General features: G+C 43.1%; 1 protein-coding gene across 5 annotated transcripts in view; it reads right to left on the bottom strand.

Moving 5' to 3' along the window:
- CSGALNACT1 (chondroitin sulfate N-acetylgalactosaminyltransferase 1) overlaps positions 1-21,471 on the bottom strand; it is a 258,159-nt gene that overhangs the window by 36,048 nt on the left and 200,640 nt on the right. For all 5 annotated transcript variants that reach the window (XM_029066246.2, XM_029066245.2, XM_029066247.2 and 2 more), the window contains 2 exons: positions 12,687-12,903; positions 1,363-1,464 (listed from right to left, as the gene is read on the bottom strand). In XM_029066246.2, coding sequence (XP_028922079.1) covers positions 1,363-1,464; positions 12,687-12,903 — 319 coding nt within the window. The remainder of the gene's footprint in view (positions 1-1,362; positions 1,465-12,686; positions 12,904-21,471) is intronic.

The following is a 21,471-nucleotide window of genomic DNA, read 5'->3' as shown; positions in this document are numbered from 1 at the left end:
CCTCTAGTTACCACCTTGGTGAAACTCTGCAGTTTAGGATGAGCGGGGCAGAGTCAGTGTGGGTCATGGAAGAATAGGAACAAAATGAATAAATAGATAACTAAAGGAATAGAAAATGGGCCTTTGAGGAAAATTTAAATAGTTTTGGGAACACAGCTGTTCCTCAGATCCACAGATGACCAAACCAAAGGAAATTGATTTAATTTGCATTGAGAGCACTCTGTTGAACATTAGGAAGACCTTTTTGAGGGTCAGAGTGATAAAACATTAAAAAAGATTACCTGTCTCCATTCTGTAGGTATTGACAAAAGAAACAAGAAACAATTTATTCCGGCTGGTTTAATTATTGCCCTGCCTGAAGTCAGAGGTTGATCCTGATAAGGCCTTAAGGACACTTGCCGAACTCTGTAATTGCCTATGTCCTTAATGGGCTCCTTTCCCACCTCTGAGGCTCAGCCAAGTGCTTTAGCAGCTGGACACATGTCCCAGCAGATAATGCTTTCTAGGATTCTGCTCTCATGACCCTGGAGCACTTGGGAGCGCAAATGATCTTTTCTAAGAATGACTTCTCCCTCTTGCCTCATCTTGGAAGTGAGGGAAAAAAATCTCATAATGGCTTGGAGGGCTTCAGTGTGGTTCCTAGCTCAGCCATCATTTTCCCCCTCTCTGATCTCTCAAGTGGCTAATGAATGAATTGTCCAGGAATAAGGAGAGTACTAAGTGCAGGAGATCTAAAAGCAGGAATCGATCTTTACTGACTAGGCCTGAAACAGAACTCATTACAGACTGTGACCTGTCTGCCCCTCAGCCTGAGATAGAAACCTGGGAGCTTCAGCCCTTCCTTCCTTCAAGAAAGGTCAAAGTTGCCTCATCAGAGCAGAAGAAATGAGAGCCAGTGGACTTCACCAGCCTGACAAAAACAATCATTCAGTGGTATTTATTAAGCACCTACTGTGAGCAGAGTACTGTACTAAGCATTTGGGAGAGTACAATATTACAATATAACAGAATTGGCTGTCATGTTCCCTCCCCAGTCTAGTGAGTAATGATTGCTGAAGATAATCAGCCCACAGACTTCTACATGATCCTGTTTAGGTCTGTTTTCTCGGGGACTGACTGAGTTAAAAAGGCCCAATTCCCCACAATAAAAGGACTGCAGGTAGGCATAGGAGAGCTCTTTTTCCTGGATAAAGGTATAAGCCTCCTATATTGATTGCCCTCACCCTCCCCATTCAGCTCAAATAAGTCAGAAGAGTAAAAATCATATCAAATTTATATTCTACTTGCATTTGGCAGGATTCTGAACATAGGTATCAGAATTTCACCCAGTTAGTAAGGTGATGACATGCAAATTATACTCACTTGGAAGTATTTTCAAGTATTCCTTTGACTTCGCTCATTTGTTCTTTTCCAAAGTAAACAACGGTCAGGTGAATTCTCCCATCTTGCTGTATACACATCTCCCTAGAAGACCAAACAGATGGAAATGTTCCATGGAAGCATATGTTTCTGTTTCATGGGTGGCAGTTGCATAATCAAATATTTTCCAGAAAAGTGAAAGGGAGTTAGAAACAAAGTGGATTTGAGACTAAGCTGACTTAGTGTCTTGGAAACGTTAAATAGTGTTTAAAAATCCAAAGTAGAAACCTGTAGGCATTAGGTATCCAAATCACCAAGCACTGGGACTGAGTCCAAAGCCTGAAAGCAGGGAAACGCATGGAGAGAAAAGTTAGTGAAGAATAGCAGCATTTTCTTTTTAATGAAACTTCTCCCACCCATGATTCCCTTGTCTTTGTTATGATATTTTATGGTATTTGTTAAGTGCTGGACTAAGTGCTCTGTGACCTTGGGTAAATGGCCTAGTGGCAAGAGCCAGGGGCTTGGGAATCAGAGGATATGGGTTCTAATCCCGGCTCTGCCTCTTGCCTGCTGTGTGACCTTGGGCAAGTCACTGAACTTCTCTGTGCCTCAGTTACCTCACCTGTAAAATGGGGATTAATACTGTGAGCCCCATGTGGGACAACCTGATTATCTTGCATCTACCCCACTGTTTACAACAGTGCATGGCACATAGTAAGCACTTAATAAATACCATACTAATCAATGCTTAGAACAGTGCTTGGCACACTGTAAGCCCTTAACAAATACCATCATCGTTATTATTATTAAATCACTTCTCTGTGCCTCAGTTTCCTCAATTGCAAAATAGGGATTCAATATCTGGTCTCCCTCCTAGACTGTAAGCCCCACGTGGGACAGGGACTGTGTCCAACCTGATTAACTTGTATTTACCTCAGCACTTTGAACAGTGCTTGACGCATAGTAAGCATTTAACAAATACCATAAAAATAAAAGTGCTAAAATAGAGACAAAATAATAAATTAGACATAGTCCCTGTCTTAGATGGAGTTCACAGTCTTGATGCCCATTTTATATATGAGGTAACTGAGGCCCAGAGAAGGTAAGTGACTTGCCCAAAGTTTTCGAGCAGACAAGTGGTGGAGCTGGGATTAGAATCCAGATCCTCTGACTCCTGGCCCGGGTTCCTTCCACTAGGCAATACTGCTTTTTACATTTTGTCACAGGAGAGTCAAACTCTGATCTGGGCCCTCAGACCAGTTGGCAGGATGGATATTTTTACATCCAGAATGTAACACCCAGACAGCTGAGTGGCAGAATGGAGATGGGCAGAACAAGCGATTCCTGGGAAGCAACGTGGTCTGGTGGATAGAGCAGAGGCCTGGGAATCAGAAGGACTGAGTTCTAATCCCGGCTCCACCACTTGTCTGCTGTGTGCAGAGCACCAGACCAAGTGCTTAGGAGAGTACAATATAACAATGTAACAGACACATTCCCTGCACACAACAAGCTTACAGCCTAGAGGTTCCAGGACTATTTTCCTAGCCTAGTAAAGAGTTGAATATGCTTGAATTTCAACTGCCTTAGCTAGGCTAGGAAAACACTCCCAAGAACTGAGGCAACTGCACTTTCACGTGGTGTGTGCTAACAAGGAAAAAAAAATTCATCCCAAAATGCAGGAATCACTTCTTGAGTCTCTGAGAGCTGACCTTTTGAGTAATATCTTCATCATGCTGCCCAGTGAAACTCCCTAGCTCTCCAAGGTACTTTCATCCTTCAAAAAAATCAACTTGGCGCCTTGACAGTTCACTATTCAACATATTTGTTGAGTGCTTACTGTATGCAGAACACTGTACTAAGCACTTGGGAAGTACAATTCAGCAACAAATACAGCCAATCCCTGTCCGCAACAGGTTCACAGTTCAGACACCTCAAGATAACTTTTGGACAGGAGTCACTCTGAAGTTCATCCCCAGGTCTGTGAAAGGGACTAGGGTCTATGGACAACAGAATTGACATTTCCCTGGTGAATTTGAATTTGCTTGGCCCATTTGCAAATTACTTAAGGTCACACTTCTGACAGAATCTCATACTTTAGTGAGATCTCTGCACACAGTAAGTGCTCAATAAATACAGTTGATTGATTGATCAGGAGCATTTAAATTAGACAGGAACCAAAAAGTGAGCGGGGATTTTGTTCTGATTGTGGAGGCAAAGTAATGGATCCCTAGGCCATTGATTATTCATTTGCCAGGAAGAAGGCTGCATGATCTCCTTGGGGGAGTTGTTATTTCAACACTCCAGCTCCTACCTCCTTGGTTCCCGCTGCCAACTGCCACTGCCAAACTGCACCAAGCTCAGGGAGGGGCTGTGAGGGGGAGACCATCAGCTCTGGAACAAGGTAGGGGAGGGATCAGGGGTTCCTTTGGAGGAGGCTCTATGTATGGGCTGACTTGTGTAAAGTGTAAAGTTTGACGTTCAGCTACATATCCAAAACAACACACATAAAGTCCCATGCTCTTGGGTACAGTATCTTCAAGTGCCATCACTGCCTGCTCTCCTCTACATAGAGCTTCAGCCTGACTCTAGGCTGAATTTTGAGGTAACCAAAGAAAACTGACCTTGGGACTTTTTTCTGGTATTTGTTAAGCACTTATTATATGGCAGGCACTGTAATAAGCACTGGGGTAGATACAAGATCATCAGGTTGATCACGGTCCCTTTCCCACATAGGGTTAGCCCCCATTTTACAGATGAGGGAACTGAGGCACAGAGAAGTTAATGACTTGCTCAAGGTTATTCATCCCACAAGTGGTGGAACCAGAATTAGAACCCAGATGCTCTAACTCCCAGGCCCATGCTCTTTCCGCTAGGCCACATTGTGTTTTGAGGCATCAATATTTAGTCCCCATTGCTTTGCTATAGTGGCACTTTTATCTTGGACATAGACTGTAAACTTGTTGTGGGCAGGGAATGTGATTACAAACTCTGTTGTATTGTGCTCTCCCAAGCACTTACTATGGTGTTCTGCACACAATAAGCACTCAATAAATACCATTGATCATTTCTCTGTTAGAGACCATTTCTTTCCTGGCCCAAAACAGCTCACAACAGGGCTTGGAATTCAAAGAGCATTTTCATTTAGAAAACCGGCATTTTATCCTTTAACAGACTGGTATTTTTCTTTCTAAGCATCCAAAGCAATACTACTGTATCACCTATGTACATGGCAGGGCCAAAAGCAAGGAAACTGCCCAGGCTAGGCATCTCTCACTTATAAACGAGTTGGGCACAAAGAACCCAAGGGACTTGATTTGACCAAGTTGTTTGGGCATTAAATCAGGGTTCAAGGATGTCTAGCTCAGAGTCTTGCTGGGCAAGGTCCAAGTATAATCAAACAGCTCAATAGCCCTCCACTACTATCATATAGGATATCATCTAGGTAATGGAATATCATGCCGTTTGTTATGACATTGCAAGGTGACATTCCAAAAATGAATTTTTCAATAAAAATTCACATGCTGTCACAAAAGGTTGAAAAGCAGAACAATTGTCTTATGAATTCCATTTCTAGGATTTTGAAGGGAATCCCAAAGAAGATGATGAAAAGGCATAAGAATATTGTAGCTTTTCATGCTGTATTCCACTAAATCAAATGATGATTAATAGTATATCCCTCATAATTCAGGCACTTAAGGAGCATTTTAAAGAAATCTTAATAGTGAGAAAAAACAGCAGGACAACATAGGTTAATTGGAATGAGGAACAGGAGAGGTAATGGCTGGGAACAGACGAATAACTGATGTCCAGAACTGATAGGCAAAATGTGTTTTCAAAGGCAACGTGCTGCCTACAAAGCTATTATGGAGAATAATCCCATCTTTATTTCAGTAAAATAAGGCACATAGAATAATGCTGATCAGTATAGCAGTGTTTTGGTGGCTAGCAGTGAGTTGAGAAACTAGAACGAATCCTGATTTTCAAGCCTACAGATGATCTTCCATCCAACTATTTGAATACTTAGACTGTGACAGGCCAGATTGTCTGAGCATTTATCATGCTTGGACACAATTTCAACACTGATTTTGGCAAAACCAAAATGTTAGTATTCTGCATGTAGGTTTTTTTTTAAAAAAGGTGTTTGTTGGGCACTTCCTAATGGCCAGGCACTGTACTAAGCACTGGGGTAGATACAGACATAATCAGGTTGGACACAGTTCATGTCCTAAATGGGGCTCACAGTTTTAATACCCATTTTTCAGAAGAGGAATCTGAGGCACAGGGAAGTTAAGTGACTTGTCCAAAGTCATACAGCAGACAAGTGGCAGAGCCAGGATTAGAACTCATATCTTCTGCTTCCCAGGCCTGTGCTCTTTCCACTAGGCCAGGCTGCTTCTCTACGTTTTGGGGTTCCTAAATGGGCACCTTCTATCCTGATAGCAAAGAAGGGAAGATTTAGCAGACATTGCCATTAGGGAGCACACAGATGCACAGAAACTGAAAATGGGTGACATTCACCCCCCAAGTCTCCCTTGATTATTCACCAGAATGGGATCAGTTCACAAAGCTTCCTAGGTTCACAGTGGTTGGTGAGGTGCTGGGGAAGAGGTAGCAAGGGAAATAAGCAATATACCTAAAATTCTCCTGACAGGAGAACATTATTTCTTCTAGACTCCTGAGAACCTCCTTAATGTCCACTGAGCTATTGTTCTGACAAAAATAATAATAAGAATGTATAATTAGGGTATTTGTCAAGGGATTACTATGTGTACTAAGTACTGGGTTAGATACAAGATAATCACATCATAGACACTGTCCCTGTCCCACAAGGGGTTCAGACAGTCTAAGGGGGAGGGAAAACATGTATTTAATCCCCATTTTACTGATGCAGAAACTGGGGCACAGAGAAGTCAAGTGATTTGCCCAAGGTTGAGCCACGAGCAAGAGGCAGAACTGGGATTAGAACTCAGGTCCCATGACTTCCAGAGGCCTGTACTCCTTGCACTAGACCACCCTACTTCTAACTAGTGCTATTGTAGGCTATCCAAGTTAGGGATCACCCTGATTCTGCATACTTCATCTGAAAGGAATGAGTAAGAAGTCAAACAATTCGACTCCAAAGGAAACCCAGGAAATCCATTGTGCACAAGGAAGTAAAAATGCAGTAGGGCAAGCAGAAATCACTATTGGATTGCTGTGGTGCTCCAGCCAATTCTGGGTGGAACAAGTCAAGGGACAAAGCTGGCAAGGATGGAAAACGCCTGAAAAGAAGATTATGAAGACAAATTTCCCTCTAAGCTTACAGAGAGGAATATGCACAAAATACTGCTTATTCTGAGAGGGTCCCAGAGCCAGAGGGAACCAATATGGTTATGATTTTGAAAAGTCCCTCAATCCTCTGTCCATGGGAATGCAATAGATTAAGACTGCAAGCTTCATATGGGACGTGGACTGTGACAACCTGATTACCTCGTATCTATTCCAGCACATAGTAAGTGTTTAACAAATACCACTACAAAAATAGAACCTGCCTCCCTATAGTTAAAAAGATACAAAGTAAAGAAAAAGCCCAACCAAGGTGAGAACTGTTGAAAGTGCAAAATGAGTGAAGACATTGGAGGGGCCATCTGAAAGGAAACTGAGCATCAGAGTTCCCGAGCAGGATGCATCAACACTTCCCTGACAGGAAAAAAAATAAAATAAAAACACCAAAAGGCTGGATAGAGAGAATAGAGAAGCAGTATGGCCTGGGACTCAGAAGAACATGGGTTCTAATCCTATCTTGCTCCCTTTGTCTTCCCTGCCTCCCAGTACCACAGCACTTGTGTACATATCTGTAATGCCTTTATTTGTATTGATGTCAGCCTCCCCTGCTCTAGAGTGGAAGCTTGTGGTGGGCAGGAAATATGCCTGTTTATTGTTGTAATTTATTCTCCCAAGATCTTACTACAGTGCTCTTCACACAGTAAGCACTCAATAAATATTGAATGAATGAATGACTCTGCCACTTGTCTGCTTTGTGGCCTTGGGCAAGTTACTTAACTTCCCTGTGCTTCAGTTACTTCATCTACAAAATGGGAACTAAGACTGTAAGCCCCAGGTAGGACATGGACTGTGCCCTACTTTGTGTCTGCCCCAGCACATAGTACAGTGTCTGGCACAGAGTAAGCACTTAATGAATATCATGAAAAAAAATGATTATCATTTTTAGTGACCCAAACTTAACAGCAGTGCCCTGTGGGAAAGCCCTCCAGCTGAAGCTGACCTGTCAGGTCTGTTGAATCCCCTCTGATGAAACATGGGATAGACCCAGGAGATGGGAAAGCGATGCGGAATTTTTTTACGCCTAAAGGAAATAGTCACACATGGAAATAGGAGACTAATACAAGTGCCATAGAACTCTTCACATGGTTCCCCAGGAGAGAGAGGTGCGGAAGAGAGGGAGCAGTCAAAGAGCAGCAGGATGTCCAACACATTCAGAGAAGTGACTGCATTAAGGAGGAAACATAAACCATCAAACAAGATAGCAAGAACCAATCAACTAGTCATACCTACTGAGCGCTTACTGTGTGCAGAACACAAGGAACTTGGGAAAGTACAATATAACAAAACTGGTAGGCACGTTGCCCATCCAAAACTAGTTTAGAGTCTAAAGGAGAGTATGGATGTCCACCCAGAAATTTAATTCAGAATTTAAAAGCTCCATATCAGTGATTTCTCATTTTTTCCTTTGAATGCATAATTATGTAATTTGTAATTGTTGCCACAACCACGAGGGTGGTTCCCAAATGACTCAAACGAACTCTGAGGGTGTATTGTGAGACGTCTACTTAGAGGTTCTCCTTCAATGTAACAATGCACATTACTTAGGGGGATGCGGGGGAGAAAGCCACTGAATATCAAGTGACATCTTATTTGTAAACTCACTTGAATTGTATGAGAAATGCAGGGAGTGAGGGCACATCATGGCTATTTTCTCCTGTGGCTCTATTTTTTTTTAAATCACAGATATAGGTCAATTCTGAAATCAGGAATTCTGGAAACAGTCCAAACTGAATACTGTTGGCAAGCCACTCCCCTTGAAACTGAACAACTTGGATTTAGAGTGCTCTGAGAAACTAAGAAAACTTTAAAACTATACTTGTGTGCAAGGGGCTGTATGAATTTGAGGACATGCATGCACACAAACACATGCTTAAAGAAACGCTTGTGAAGCTAGGAAGAAACGGCCTGACCTATTGGAATGAGCATAGGATTGGGAGTCAGGAGACTTGGGTTCTAATCCCAGATCTGCCATTTGCCTGCTGTGGGTCCTTGGACAAGTCACTTAACCTCTCTGCACTTCAGTTTTCTCATCCGTAAAATGGGAGTGAGATACCTGCCCCCACTTCTCAGACTGTGAGTCCCATGAGGGACAGCGACTGTGGCTAATTTGCTATCTGCCTTGGCACATGGTAAAGTGCTTGGCGCAAGGTAAGCACTTAAATACCATGATACTATTATTAGCAAGATGCTCCAATTTTTTCAGGATTGAATAAGCAAAACATAATTCCCATTATTCTCATCATAACCAGAGCACAACCCAAGGGGACACAAGTCACACTGCACATACCCAACCAGCGACCCTTACTTTAGAGTTAGATCACCTGGCCAGACACTCCCTCCCATTTCCCTGGGTAAAAAAGTTAGGTCATTATCTTAATTTGGGGATATTTTCAACTAAACAATTTCCCAGCTTTCCCCCAAGCAAAGCATTCAAGCAACACCTGGACTAAATGGTATGGCTTGTTTATTGGTTCCTTAGCCTGGCTCTGACAGTGAGCATAAGCATTACCTCACAAATTTGCATGTTCTTGGGATGCTCTGTGGTGATCTTTTCCCATTCAGGTTATTAATTTATTCCCAACTCAGACCTTATCTGGTTAGGAAGTTTGGTTCAGTCATGGTGGCTGGAGCCTACCCAGAACTCTCCATGAGTTCCTGGATGGTGTTTTAATTCCACATCTTTCTTTCTTTCTTTCTTTCTTTCTTTCTTTCTTTCTTTCTTTCTTTCTTTCTTTCTTTCTTTCTTTCTTTCTTTCTTTCTTTCTTTCTTTCTTATAATTTCTTTCTCTACCTCTCTACTTTTCTACTAAAACCCAGCTTGCACACTTTACTCTTCTAATGCTAATCTATTCACTTTACCTCAATCTTATTCATCTCACTGCTGACCTCTTGCCCACATCCTGGCACTAGTCTGGAATGCCTTCTTTGCACATAGCAACAGACGATCATTCTCCCCACCTTTAAGGCCTCATTAAAGGCACATGTCCTCCAAGAGGCCTTTGCCGACTAGGCCCTCATTTCCTTTTTTCCCACTCCCTTCTGCATCACCCTTGCCCTTGGACTTACACTGTTTAATAACCTCTCCCTCAGCCCCACAACATTTATGTATAGATCCAAAATTTATTTCCTTATATTAATGTGTCTCTCCCTCTAGACTGTAGCTAACTGTGGGCAGGGAATGTGTCTACCAACGAAGCGCTTAGTAAAGTGTTCTGTACACAGTAAGTGCTTAATAAATAGAATTGATTAAATAAAGGATGACTGTCGTTGACTCTCAGTGATGGCTGTTTATCCAAGTAGCCCCTGGTTTCTATCCATCAGGGAACAAACTGTGTTCAAGTCTTCCTTCCATCATTGTGTGTCCTGGATCATCCTAAAAGTACTGGGCTGGGGGGGCAGAGGTTACCCCCAGGCCCATCAGCTACCTGGAATGCTGAGAGCTTTGCTCTTAACAACAACTAACATAATTCAGAGACCAGTGCCCTGCTGTTGCAACAGTGTTGACCTGTAGGCTTGCTGCAGTCTTGGGTGTTGCATTCTGCTTCCTGCTGTGGCCTTGTGACCTGGGAATCCAAAGGGCCCCTTTGAGGAAGCCTGGGGCAGAAGCAATCAGCTCCTGCTACTGCAACTGGGCCCAAATCAAGCCCTCTGCTCCAGCTACCTTCCCTTGGGTCTCTTCCCCTATATCTCTCCACACCCCAAACCCAAGCAGTGAATCTTCACTTTGTAACATTCCCATCTATTAGAATGAAGGCAATACCAATTGTTTATCAGAACCTGCCAAAAGAGTGCCTCTAGCTCTTTCTTCCCATTATAATTCTTTTTCTACTCTGACTAGAAGTTCGCTTAGCTGCTATTCTATTATCTTCTGTCCCCTCAAGTTATAAGCACCAGACACATTAAGGTAAAGTTTGACTTTGGGGGAGCTAGAAATGCTTTCATGGTACTTGGTAAGCACTTACTGTGTGCCAGGACCTGTACTAAGCACTGGGGTAGATTGGACACAGTCTGTGACTCAGATGGGGCTCACAATCTAAGTCCAAGGGAGTAGGATTGAATCCTCAATTTACAGATGAGGTAACTGAGGCACAGGGAAAGTACATAGCTTACCCAAACTCACACAGGCTGCAAGTGGCAGAGGCAGGATGAGAATCCAGGTCCTCTGACGCCTAGGCTTTTGTTCTTTCCACTGGTCTACACTTCCCACTCCGCTTTCTGTAGTGACTATTGTTCATTATTTCTGCATCTTACAATGCATGTGATAGTAGGGTCTCCAGTACCTTGTATTTCCCAGTCCCTCCAAGTCATAATGTGGGAGATTTGACCCTTCATCTGTTCCCATGTACTGCTGTCTACAGCCAGGACTCACTGAGCCCTGTTCTCTCAGTGACTGGCTGGCAGCTTCTGGCTTTTGATTTACCAGATGGGAAACATCATCCCAACAAAGAGACCTTGATGCAAGAACAGAACTCTGAATAGGCCAACCCCCAAGCACAGTAATAGTAATCATAAAAATAATCATATTATTTGTTAAGTGCTTTACTATGTGCCAAGCACTATACTAAGCATTCTGGGTAAATGCAAAATCATCAAGTCCATCAAGTGACTGGAGCTCAGAGTCTAAGTAGGAGGGAGAACAGGAATTGAATCTCCATTTTACAAATGAGGGAACTGAGGCTCAGAGAAGTGAAGTGACTTGCCCAAGGTCATGCAGCAAGCCTGTGGTGAACATGTGCTGAACATTAGCACTCATGTCCTCTGACTCCCAGGCTCTTTCCACTAGGTCATGCTGCTGCTTCCAACCTTGTTAGGAGTTGAATTCCTAATAATTGAATTGAATAATAATAATTTAATTCATTATTCAATCATTCAATTAGGAATTATTAAATTCAACACTGAGTGCCAGCCACATGCCAAGGGCCACATGGGCACAGTTTTTGCCTGCTACTTTGCCATTATAATTCAGAACAGATCCAGGGAAACTAGAGAAACACAGGCCCAGGATAGAAGGGGAAGAGGAAATGACTAACCTACTGGGTGAATGCCCATGGGAGACAGAGTTTACACTGGAACAGTATCAGCACTCAGCATCCATAAAAGGGACTGAATCACCAACTAAGGGGTAGAGCCCAAAAAGAGAAGTTCTGGTGTTGGGGGTGGTGAGGTGAGTGAAATGTGCATTATTCACATGTAGAACTGCATATACGAAAATTGTAATGTCCCAAAACTAAATCTTAATAGCTGCCACTCCTTTAAAGACTTATTGAAGGCACATCTCCTCCAAGAGGCCTTCCCAGATTAAGCCCCCCATTTCCTCTTCTCCCACTTCCTTTTTTCATCACCCTGACTTGCTCCCTTTGTTCTTCCCCATTCCCCGCCCCACAACATTTGTAAACATATCTGTCATTTACTTATTTGTAATGATGGCTATCTCCCCCGTCTAGACTGTAAGCTACCTGTGGGCTGGGAATGTGTCTGCTTATTGTTGTATTGTATTTTACGATACAACAGAATTAGCAGACATATTTCCTGCCCATAACTAGCTTAAACCATCTATTAGCCCGTTCCTCATTGAAAACTGCTTAGGGAGAATAGCGTGACCCTCTTTTTCTAGAGACTGTTCCCTGGGTAGCTAAGAAAAGACAACTACCACATTTATGGCAAGGGTACAGACTCTTGCTGTCTCTATAGTGATGAAAACAAGCTCAAGATAGAACTCGTCAGCAGGTGTTGTGTCAGCTTTAGAGGAACTGGTTAACATGCAACCCTTCTCTCCCTCTTCTCCAGCGCTGAAATAAAACTATGGCTAGGATAAAATGAATGGCTAAGAGAATTTAAATGGATTTAGGGGAAGATAAATATAAGTGATGCTTTCATGAATAAATAATGTTTTGCAATGGAGGGAGAAAACCCTTTATGCTTCAGGAAGAATGGATAAATTTATCAACAGCTTAATAATAAAGACCCCATGAACAATAGTAATCATGCAGGAAAAAACAAACCTGAAATTCTGCATGAACTGTCGAAACTTGTCCGCTCTCTTTGCCAAAGGCACGATAACATTGATCACCGTGCTGGCCATGTTGATTTTTTCATTCTTCACTTTCATGATGGGACCAAATGGCCGGAATAAAACAAGCCGTTTGAATTCATGTTTTCGGTCCCCTTTGAAAGTGAGCTCATACAAAGTGCCTTTGTCTTTCTCTGTTCGGTAGATGCCTGTGAAGAGAGCGTGAGAGAAAGGGAAAATCATCCAAAGAAATAAAGAAGCTTCAACCAGTGGGACAGTTTTGAATCCCTTCAGCCTAGTACAAAAGAAGCCCATGTCTCATAGGAGCTCAAAATGCTTTACAGTAAGTGGGGCTGGTGCAGCTATCAAGGGAGTGAAAGGTTGACTTCTGGGGATGGGATGAACTCTTTCAGGCAAGGAGGGTCACGAGGAAAATCTGCTCCCACTGTTCTGCTGGGCACCCTACCACTGGCCTGGCCAATCACTCCCACACACCCCCAGACCCCCTTCCTGCCTCCGGCCCCACGCCTCCCTCAAACTCTGCCAGTCCTAAAATTACCCTTGCTCAAGACAAGGTAGGATGTTGTTAAAAAGGAAAAAATTGGTCAGAGGTTCTGATCCCACACTTTCTCAGGCTTGAGCCAGTCACTGTCATCAGCTAATGTCCCAATGGGCAAGAGAAAGTGTGCAAAAGGCTGGTGAAAATTTGGCAAGTTAGACAGAAGTGTTTTTGGTCCAGCAAACTTCTTAATGGGTGTTCATTTTCTTCTCCCCACCAGGATCAGCCTTTGGTCTCTTGAATCTTCAGAACACAGTTTCTCCAAGCAGAAAGGGAACTATATAAATCCTCTAACCTGTGCCCTTAACTCCTGGCAGGACTGTAGCCTAAGCCAATGCAGGTGGAGAGGTAACTCACTTATTTCTTAAAGATCCAGTCCCCCAGGAAGGAGAGGGAATCTCTATTTGTCTGCTTTTTTGCTCAACAATCCTTACTAACAAAATGTTCTTTCTTACATCTAACTTCAATCTCTCATGCTTCAATTTCAGCTGGCTTCCTCTTGCTCTGACCCAGTGGAGTTGGAGAACAGCTATTCACCATTCATTCCCCCGCCTACACAACCCCAAATAGACTCGAACCCAATTAGATTCCTCCTCAGGTTTCTCTTCTAAAAAATCTTAATTTTCCCTTCAGAGTCCAATTTTGAACCTTTTATTATTTTGGGGAAATCTGATTTTAGTTTATTTTCTAGTAGCTAATCAGATTTGTTTTCCAGGAATATTTTGTAGTATAAAGAGACAAAGTGAGAGAGAGATGGTGGCAGTTGCCACTCTGTAATATGAATTTCATTGTTGGCGAGCCTAACGGCAAATGTGAATCAAATTGGCTGTACAAACAGCTCCCCTGCAACATTCCAGAGTCTCCTATCATATTTAGACAGCATGTAGATTAATGAGTAAATGAGTTTTTGTGGTGGCTTAGCCAGACATTTGATAAAACTCTCTGCTTCCTTCACATCATCAACAGCTATACTGAATTCAGATGACATTTATTAGTTTCAGAGATCATCCTGTTGTCTACCCATCTAACAGAGTGAGATGTGAAACTTCTGGGTCCACATATGTGTATGTGTGTGATGTGTGTGGTGTGTGTATGTGTGTGGTGGGGTGAGGGAAGGGAAAATGGAGGGTGCACAATGACACCTAATTTCTCCCTGTGTTGATATCTGCCCCATCCCCTGCCCTGACCATGCCTTCTCTTACTCCACTGGAAGAGCAATATGGCCTGGATTCCCTTAGAGAGAAGAATTTAGCACTGGTACATGAGGCTAATCCCCATCATCCCTCTCCCATCACCTTTCAGAGAGAAAGTGACACACACCCTTCAGCTGCAGAGGGAGGAACAAGGAGCCGGCATTTCTGTTGATTAAAATGTTGAGAAAAGTGAACATCTGAATTGGGCTGGCAGTTTGCCCAAGACAGACTATTAACTTTTTTGAGATACCCAGTATTTGTTATCTTATTACTGAGGACTTTGACAGTTTGTGAGCTAGCATGAGATAGCAAAGTGTGTGTGTGTATGAGAGAGAGAGAGAGAGAGAGAGAGAGAGAGAAAGCACGGGCATATGTATGTGTATCCCTCCCACTCCTCACCATTTTAGACTGGGAGCTTCATGAAGGACGAAGTTAAATCTACTCATTTTACTGAAGTTTCTGCAGCACCTCATAAATATTTGGTCCCTGATAGTTCCTTTAATAAATAATTCAGATGATCAATGATTGAGACATATTCTGAGGTAAAAATAGGAGGGAGGGAGAGAAAATGAGGGAAAGAATGAAGTTTCTACTTTGTCATACTGATTCATAATAATAATAATGGTACTTGTTAGCACTTACTTTGTGCCAGGCACTATACTAAGAGTTGGGGTGGATACAAGCAAATTGGGTAGGACACAGTCTCTGTCCCTTGTGGGGCTCACAGTCTAAACCCCCATTTTACAGATAAGGTAACTGAGGCCCAGAAAAGTGAAGTGACTTGCTCAAGATCACACAGCAGACAAATCGCAGACCCAGGATTAGAACACATGACCTTCTGACTCCCAGGTCCATGCTCTATCCACTACACCATGCTGCTACACCATGGTGCTGATTAGAGACATGGACTGTCGTGGGAGAGAAGGCCCACCATGGAAGTATTAGATGTGAAGTCACTTGCTTCAAGTAGTTCCCCAGTCCTCATTTAGTGCAGCTAGTAATGTGCTTGTTCTCTCTGATTGTCCTCCTGTGAAGAGCCTCTTGTGGGATCACACCTGATCTGATCGTTTTATAATTTTCTCAGAGCTTAATGTATTGCTTGGCATCTAGTAAGCACTTAATAAACTCTACCCTACTACTTTTACTTTATTACTACTACTCTCAAGATGTAAGAGAAGCACATCTGTCTAGTGATTGGTCAATCAATGGTAGTTGGTGATGTTTCACTGGGTGACTAGCAAGGCCATAGTGTAACTCTGAAAACATACTGAAATATCATAACACCCAAAACTGGGGAGGAATGGGGGATAAGGTAAAGGAGGCATGAAGGACTGTGGAGAAATGATATTGGTACTAAATCCATTCCTAACAACAAACAGGAGTTAAGACTCTTCTGGGTAGGCAGAAGTGGAACAAATGCCAATTAGATTGTCTCACTCTTAGGCCATTTCTAACAACCCCTCCCAAAACCTGGAAAAACCAAAGAAGCTTAAATGCCATGTTTTAGAGCATGGCTGCAAAAGATAGGTTCTTCGCTCCAGAGAGGTCTGGTCATGTGTCTATGATCCAGATCTGACTCCTGCAATATACAGAATCTGGAAATAACACTGCAGAACTGCAAGAACTTCTAGGGGTTAAATTCAATCAATCAGTATGTACTGAGAGGTTACTGTGTGCAGAACAATTAATCATATTTATTGAGTGCTTACTATGTGTATACCATATTAAGCACTTGGGAGAGTACAATAGAACAGAGTTGGTAGACACAGTCTCTGCCCACAGGGAGCATGTGTTCATAACTTGTGGGACTGGGAGAAAAATCTCTTCAAGCTCAATTTCTGTTCAGCATCTAGTCCAGTACCAATCAGTAGTATCTATTAAGTTTCTGAGTGCAGAATACTGTACTCAGCTCTTCTTAGAAAACAGGAGGAAGACATGATTCCTACATAAGGAGCTTAGAATCTAACAGGGAGGAAAGACATAATTTACAAATAAGAGGCAAAAATGTTTAGAGTATAAAAGTCAATATGTATAAAACTGCAACCTGAGAGGCTGTAGGTGCAAAAAGTGCTGAGGTGAAAGGAGTTTGCACCCGGGGGAGAGAAAAATCATCAGGGAAAGCTTCCTGGAGGAGGTGGGGTTTCAAACAGGATTTGGAACAATAATAAAAATAACTGTGGTATTTGTGAAGTGCTTACTGTGCACCAAGCACCGTACTAAGCCCTGGGGTAGATAGAAGATAGTCAGGTCCCACCTGGGACTCACAGTCTAAGTAGGAGAGAGAACAGGTCCTGAATCTCCATTTTGCAGATGGGGGAACTGAGGCATAGAAAAGTGAAGAGATGGCCCAAGGTCTAGTAGCAGGTATGTGGCAAAGCCAGGACTAGAATCCAGATCCTCAGACTTCCAGGCCTGGGCTCTTTCCATTAGGCCACATTGCTTCCCTAGTTGGGACTGGAACGATCTGGGATTTAGCAGATATGAAGCAAGAAGGGGCTCAGTCCTGGTGTGAGCCAGAGCCCAGAAGTGGGGTAGTCAGGAACAAAGCACAGGGCTTTGTGTTTGCACCAGTCCTTTAAATCTTACTATTAATGCATGATACAGTTGTCTGCTCACCAGTTAGAGCAAACAATGCAGTTCTGTCCATGCTCTGAACTGCTGCAGACAGGTTGCAAAACAAGATTCTGACCTACTCTGTTAGACCACAGTAAGACGGAATATGGACATCTGCTAGAAGCCTACCCTTGGCCACATCTTTTCTTTTTGGCAGGCACTCCCTCTGGGGGTGAGCTCTGGTCAGGAGGTGTTTTGTGCTGTAGTTTGGGTATTATCATTCAAGAGCCAAAGCTATGGGACTCTTTTTCCAAGCCTATTCCTCCTCAGCTTCACCTGAACCACAACACTTGGTCTGTACAAAAGAGAGATCAGACCCACGTTGATCAGACCCACGTTGTTACACTGATCTACACCCCACCCATCTAAACGTCCTGGAGAAGTACCCTGGGATATAGCTGTCTTCCCTCCCACCATCTGAATGAACAGTCAGAGTTCTAGAATGCCAAGTGCCAAGTTAAGAGACAGGCAAGCAAGCCTGGCACACAGAGAGAGAGAGAGAGAGAGAGAGAGAGAGAGAGTTTTCAGGGCTCTGCTGGGATGCCAGAACAGCTGATGAGAGGAAGTCCGAACAACGCATTCTGATGAGGGTACGTTTCCTGTTCAGCTGCCTGGATTTCCTTTCAAAACATGGGGGAACACTATGTCCAGGATATCCTGGAAAAACAAAAACCTTAAGACACTGACAGTGGCCAGCCTTAGCAATGAGCGGGGGTCCAAGTGCCAAGGATTCATTAGGGGCGCCTGGGAGGCATCCTGTTGGATTATGAAAACAATTGTTAATTGCTTGCCCATCTAATTTATCACTTCCCTTTTAGTCTGAGGCTGAATTTCAGGACATTAACAGAGAAATCCTGCACATTCCTTGGAGTCTAGCCGGGAAAAAAATCAGGCCCCATACCAGAGTTCTCTGCTGAAGTCAGGACACTCTTCTTGCCTGACTTTTCCACAATCCTTCCTCTCATACTACCAAATTTTGCCAGCACTATTCCAAGCCCATCTTCTCTATCAGGTTTTCCCTGACTGACTCCCAACCATGTCCCTCTGATGGGCCAACCCCCTATCTAAACTCTCCCCTTCCATGACTAGACACTCATGTGTTGACACAACTGGGCATATTTAAAAACTGGGTTGTTGGAATGTACTGGTGAATGCATGGGTTGTCTTTGTCTGCCACTTGTCTGCCACTTGTCTGCCACTTTGTCTGCCACCACTTGTCTGCCTTTCTCTTCTGTGTACTTTTTAACATCAGGGTTCTAGTATATAATGTTCATCGCCAATTTGCTACTTCCAGTGAAGTTCAATCAATCACTTGACATTTATTGAGAGTTTTACTGAGTGCTTGGGAAAGTACAATACACCAATAGGGCCTCTATGCTGATAGAGTGGCATGAGGGTCAGAATCTTATATTCTCATTCTGATTTTGCCATTAACTTCCTGGTTCTTTAGGGTAGCCACCCAGTCCTTCAGTAATTTTGTCTGCTGGTGTGACAAATAATCAAGCTGCTCTCACTCGGCAGGGTGATGGGAGAACTCCTTGAAGATTATAAAGCTGTGGAAGTATCAACACTTCTTACTCTTATTAGTCCCACTGAGAAAACACAGACTTGTTCCTTAACATTCCCGCTTTTTTGATTTCTGACTATAACAAGAATTTCCTGGGTATTGAGGTCTGATATTTGGATACGTCCTGCAACTTCCATGTGAATTCAAAACGGAGGTGCTCTGGCTTGGTGAACTATTTCTGCTCACCTCCAATATTGTGGCCACATTGTTGGGCACCACAGCCCAGTTGGCCAACTGCCCAACAAGCAGATTGACCACCTCTGTATTAAACATAAAACTGGCTTTAGAGCACTCCATCACCTTGCACCTTTCTATCACACCTAATTTCTCTACTTCTACAACCCAGCCGCATACTTCACTCCTCTAGTGCTAATCTTCTCAACCCAATCTCTTCTGTCTCACCACCAACTCCAGGCACACATCCTGCCTCTGGCCTCTAATGGCCTCCCTCCTCAAATCCGACAGACAATTACCCTCCCCTGCTTCAAAGCCTTGCTGAAGGCACATCTCCTCCAAGAGGCCTTCCCAGACTAAGCCCCACTTTTCTCATCTCCCACTCCCTTCTGCATTGCCCTGACTTGCTCCCTTTACTCTTCCCTGGTCCCCACCAGCCCCACAGAATTTATGTACATATCTTGATTTTATTTATTTGTATTCCCAGCCCCGCTCTACACTGTGAGCTCATTGTGGGCAGGGAATGCCACTTTATTGTTCTATTCTACCTTCCCAAGCTTAATACAGTGCTCTGCACCCAGTAAGCACTTAATAAATATGCATGCATAAATGAATGAATAAATGACCCACATCCTCAAATGCTTGATCACAATGGATCTGCCCCAGGGCTTTGGTTAAGACCTGGACTGTCCTCAGGTGACCTACTCAGGCTGTGACTGCATGGGGGAAGCCCTCACTCCTTCAGACCTGAGGAACTGTGGTGGAACCAAGCAACATGGAGCAGTGGATAGAGAACAGGCCTGAGAGTCAGAAGGTCGGGGTTTTAATCCCAGCTCCACCGCTCGTCTGCTGTGTGACCTTAGGCAAATCATTTCACTTCTCTGTGCCTTAGTTACCTTGTCTGTAAAATGGGGATTGAGACTGTGAGCTCCACATGGGAGAGGGACTGTGTCCAATCCAATTTGCTTGTATCTACTCCAATGCTTAGTACAGTGCCTGACACATGGTAAACACTTAACAAAAACCACAATTATTATTATTAACCCAATGGGCCTTAGAGGATAATGGGAGCATCCTGTCAAAACTGGGTCATCTCAGGAGTTTTCAGACTCTGACGAGATCCCCAAGTTTGGATCCAGTTCTACAATGACCAATATGTCAAGTCTTTGTGCGGCTGAATCATATTATGGATTATCAAACTGTGAATGTTAAAAATAAAAGGAGTAAACATAGCTATAATTACTAGCGGAGAGACATAAATGAAAATCTCTGATCCAAGATGGCCATGGTTATGGCTGAAATAATCCATGCACTGTGATTAATTCTCATACCAATAATCAGATTCAGCCATGATGAGGTATACAAGAGGAGGTGATACTACTGTCAAAATTAAATAAGAAAAGTAATGAGAAGTACAGGCTATTGTACAGGTTCGCTAATGGTTGTTTATTTTTAAATTCTTGAAAATGATCCATTCCATTGTTTTGTTTCTGAATTCCTACTTCCTGCCTTCGAGATGCCTGAAGCTCCAGACAAAACTCTGGAACTGAGTTTAAGGGAGAGCAGACAAGTTCCCTGTATTTATGCCTTCCTAATCAAACTCGATAGCCAGAACACAAACTACAACAATCCAAGTCCAGTTAAAACATATTTGCTATAGTGGCAGAATCCTGAACTAGAGATCATAGGTAACTAAAGGAGATGAGAAAAGAACCACGGAAAGTCAATAACTGTGGCCACTCAGAATTTTTTCTTAATTCTCATTGTCCCTATCTTCTGGAATACCTCACACAAAGGCTATGGAAATGCAAACAAGACTCAGAAAGAAGGGAAAAAAAAAAACAATCCAGACTTTCTGGGAATACTGGGCACAGACTGACAGGAGAAGGAACACCAAGTGCCAAGTGAAGCTAACAGAAGCTTGAGCCAGCCCTCAGAATGGTAAACTCCACAGTTCACCAAGCCAATATGCACACTCATACCAAAATAAACCATATGTTCACAAAAGATTAACCAAACCTTCTACAACAAATCAAAGGAAACAATACACAGGAAATTCCTGTGCCTTAGAGAGCCTGCAGTGACATCAAATCTAGCACTGTGTGCATCCAGGAAACCCTTGTGATGCTGTTAACCTAATCCACCCCATCTGGCCACTTCCTGACAATCCAGGGAGGGTGACAAATGCCTCCACAGGCAAAGAGGAGATGCTCTTAGAACCTTGTCTATGCCAGAGGGGCCTGAATCATAAACTATAGCACCAAGACTAGTATCATCATATTGTCAGTGCAAGAACTTGAAATAGTGTGGTAAATGATTCATACCTATCCACAGGAAGCTAGATTCTCTCCCCCAGCCTAACACTGGCTGCTCGTTCATTCGTATATTCATTCATTCAATTGTATTTGAGCACTTGTGTGTAGAGCACTTTACTAAGCTCTTGGGAGAGTACAATTCAACAATAAACAGTGACATTCCCTGCCCATGATGAGCTCACAGTCTACAGTGGGGGAGACAGACATCAACAAAAGTAAATAAAGTTACAGATAAGTACATAAGTACTTTGGGGCTGGAAGTGGGGAAGATCAAAGGGATATATACAATTACAGATATGTACATAAGTGCTTTGGGCATGGAAGGGGGGAAGAGCAAAGTGAGCAAGTCAGGGAGA

This window comes from Ornithorhynchus anatinus, chromosome 5, assembly GCF_004115215.2.
Source record: "Ornithorhynchus anatinus isolate Pmale09 chromosome 5, mOrnAna1.pri.v4, whole genome shotgun sequence".
NCBI lineage: Eukaryota > Metazoa > Chordata > Mammalia > Monotremata > Ornithorhynchidae > Ornithorhynchus > Ornithorhynchus anatinus.
The sequence above is the reverse complement of the archived record's forward strand: the minus strand, read 5'-3'. Positions and strand labels throughout refer to the sequence as shown.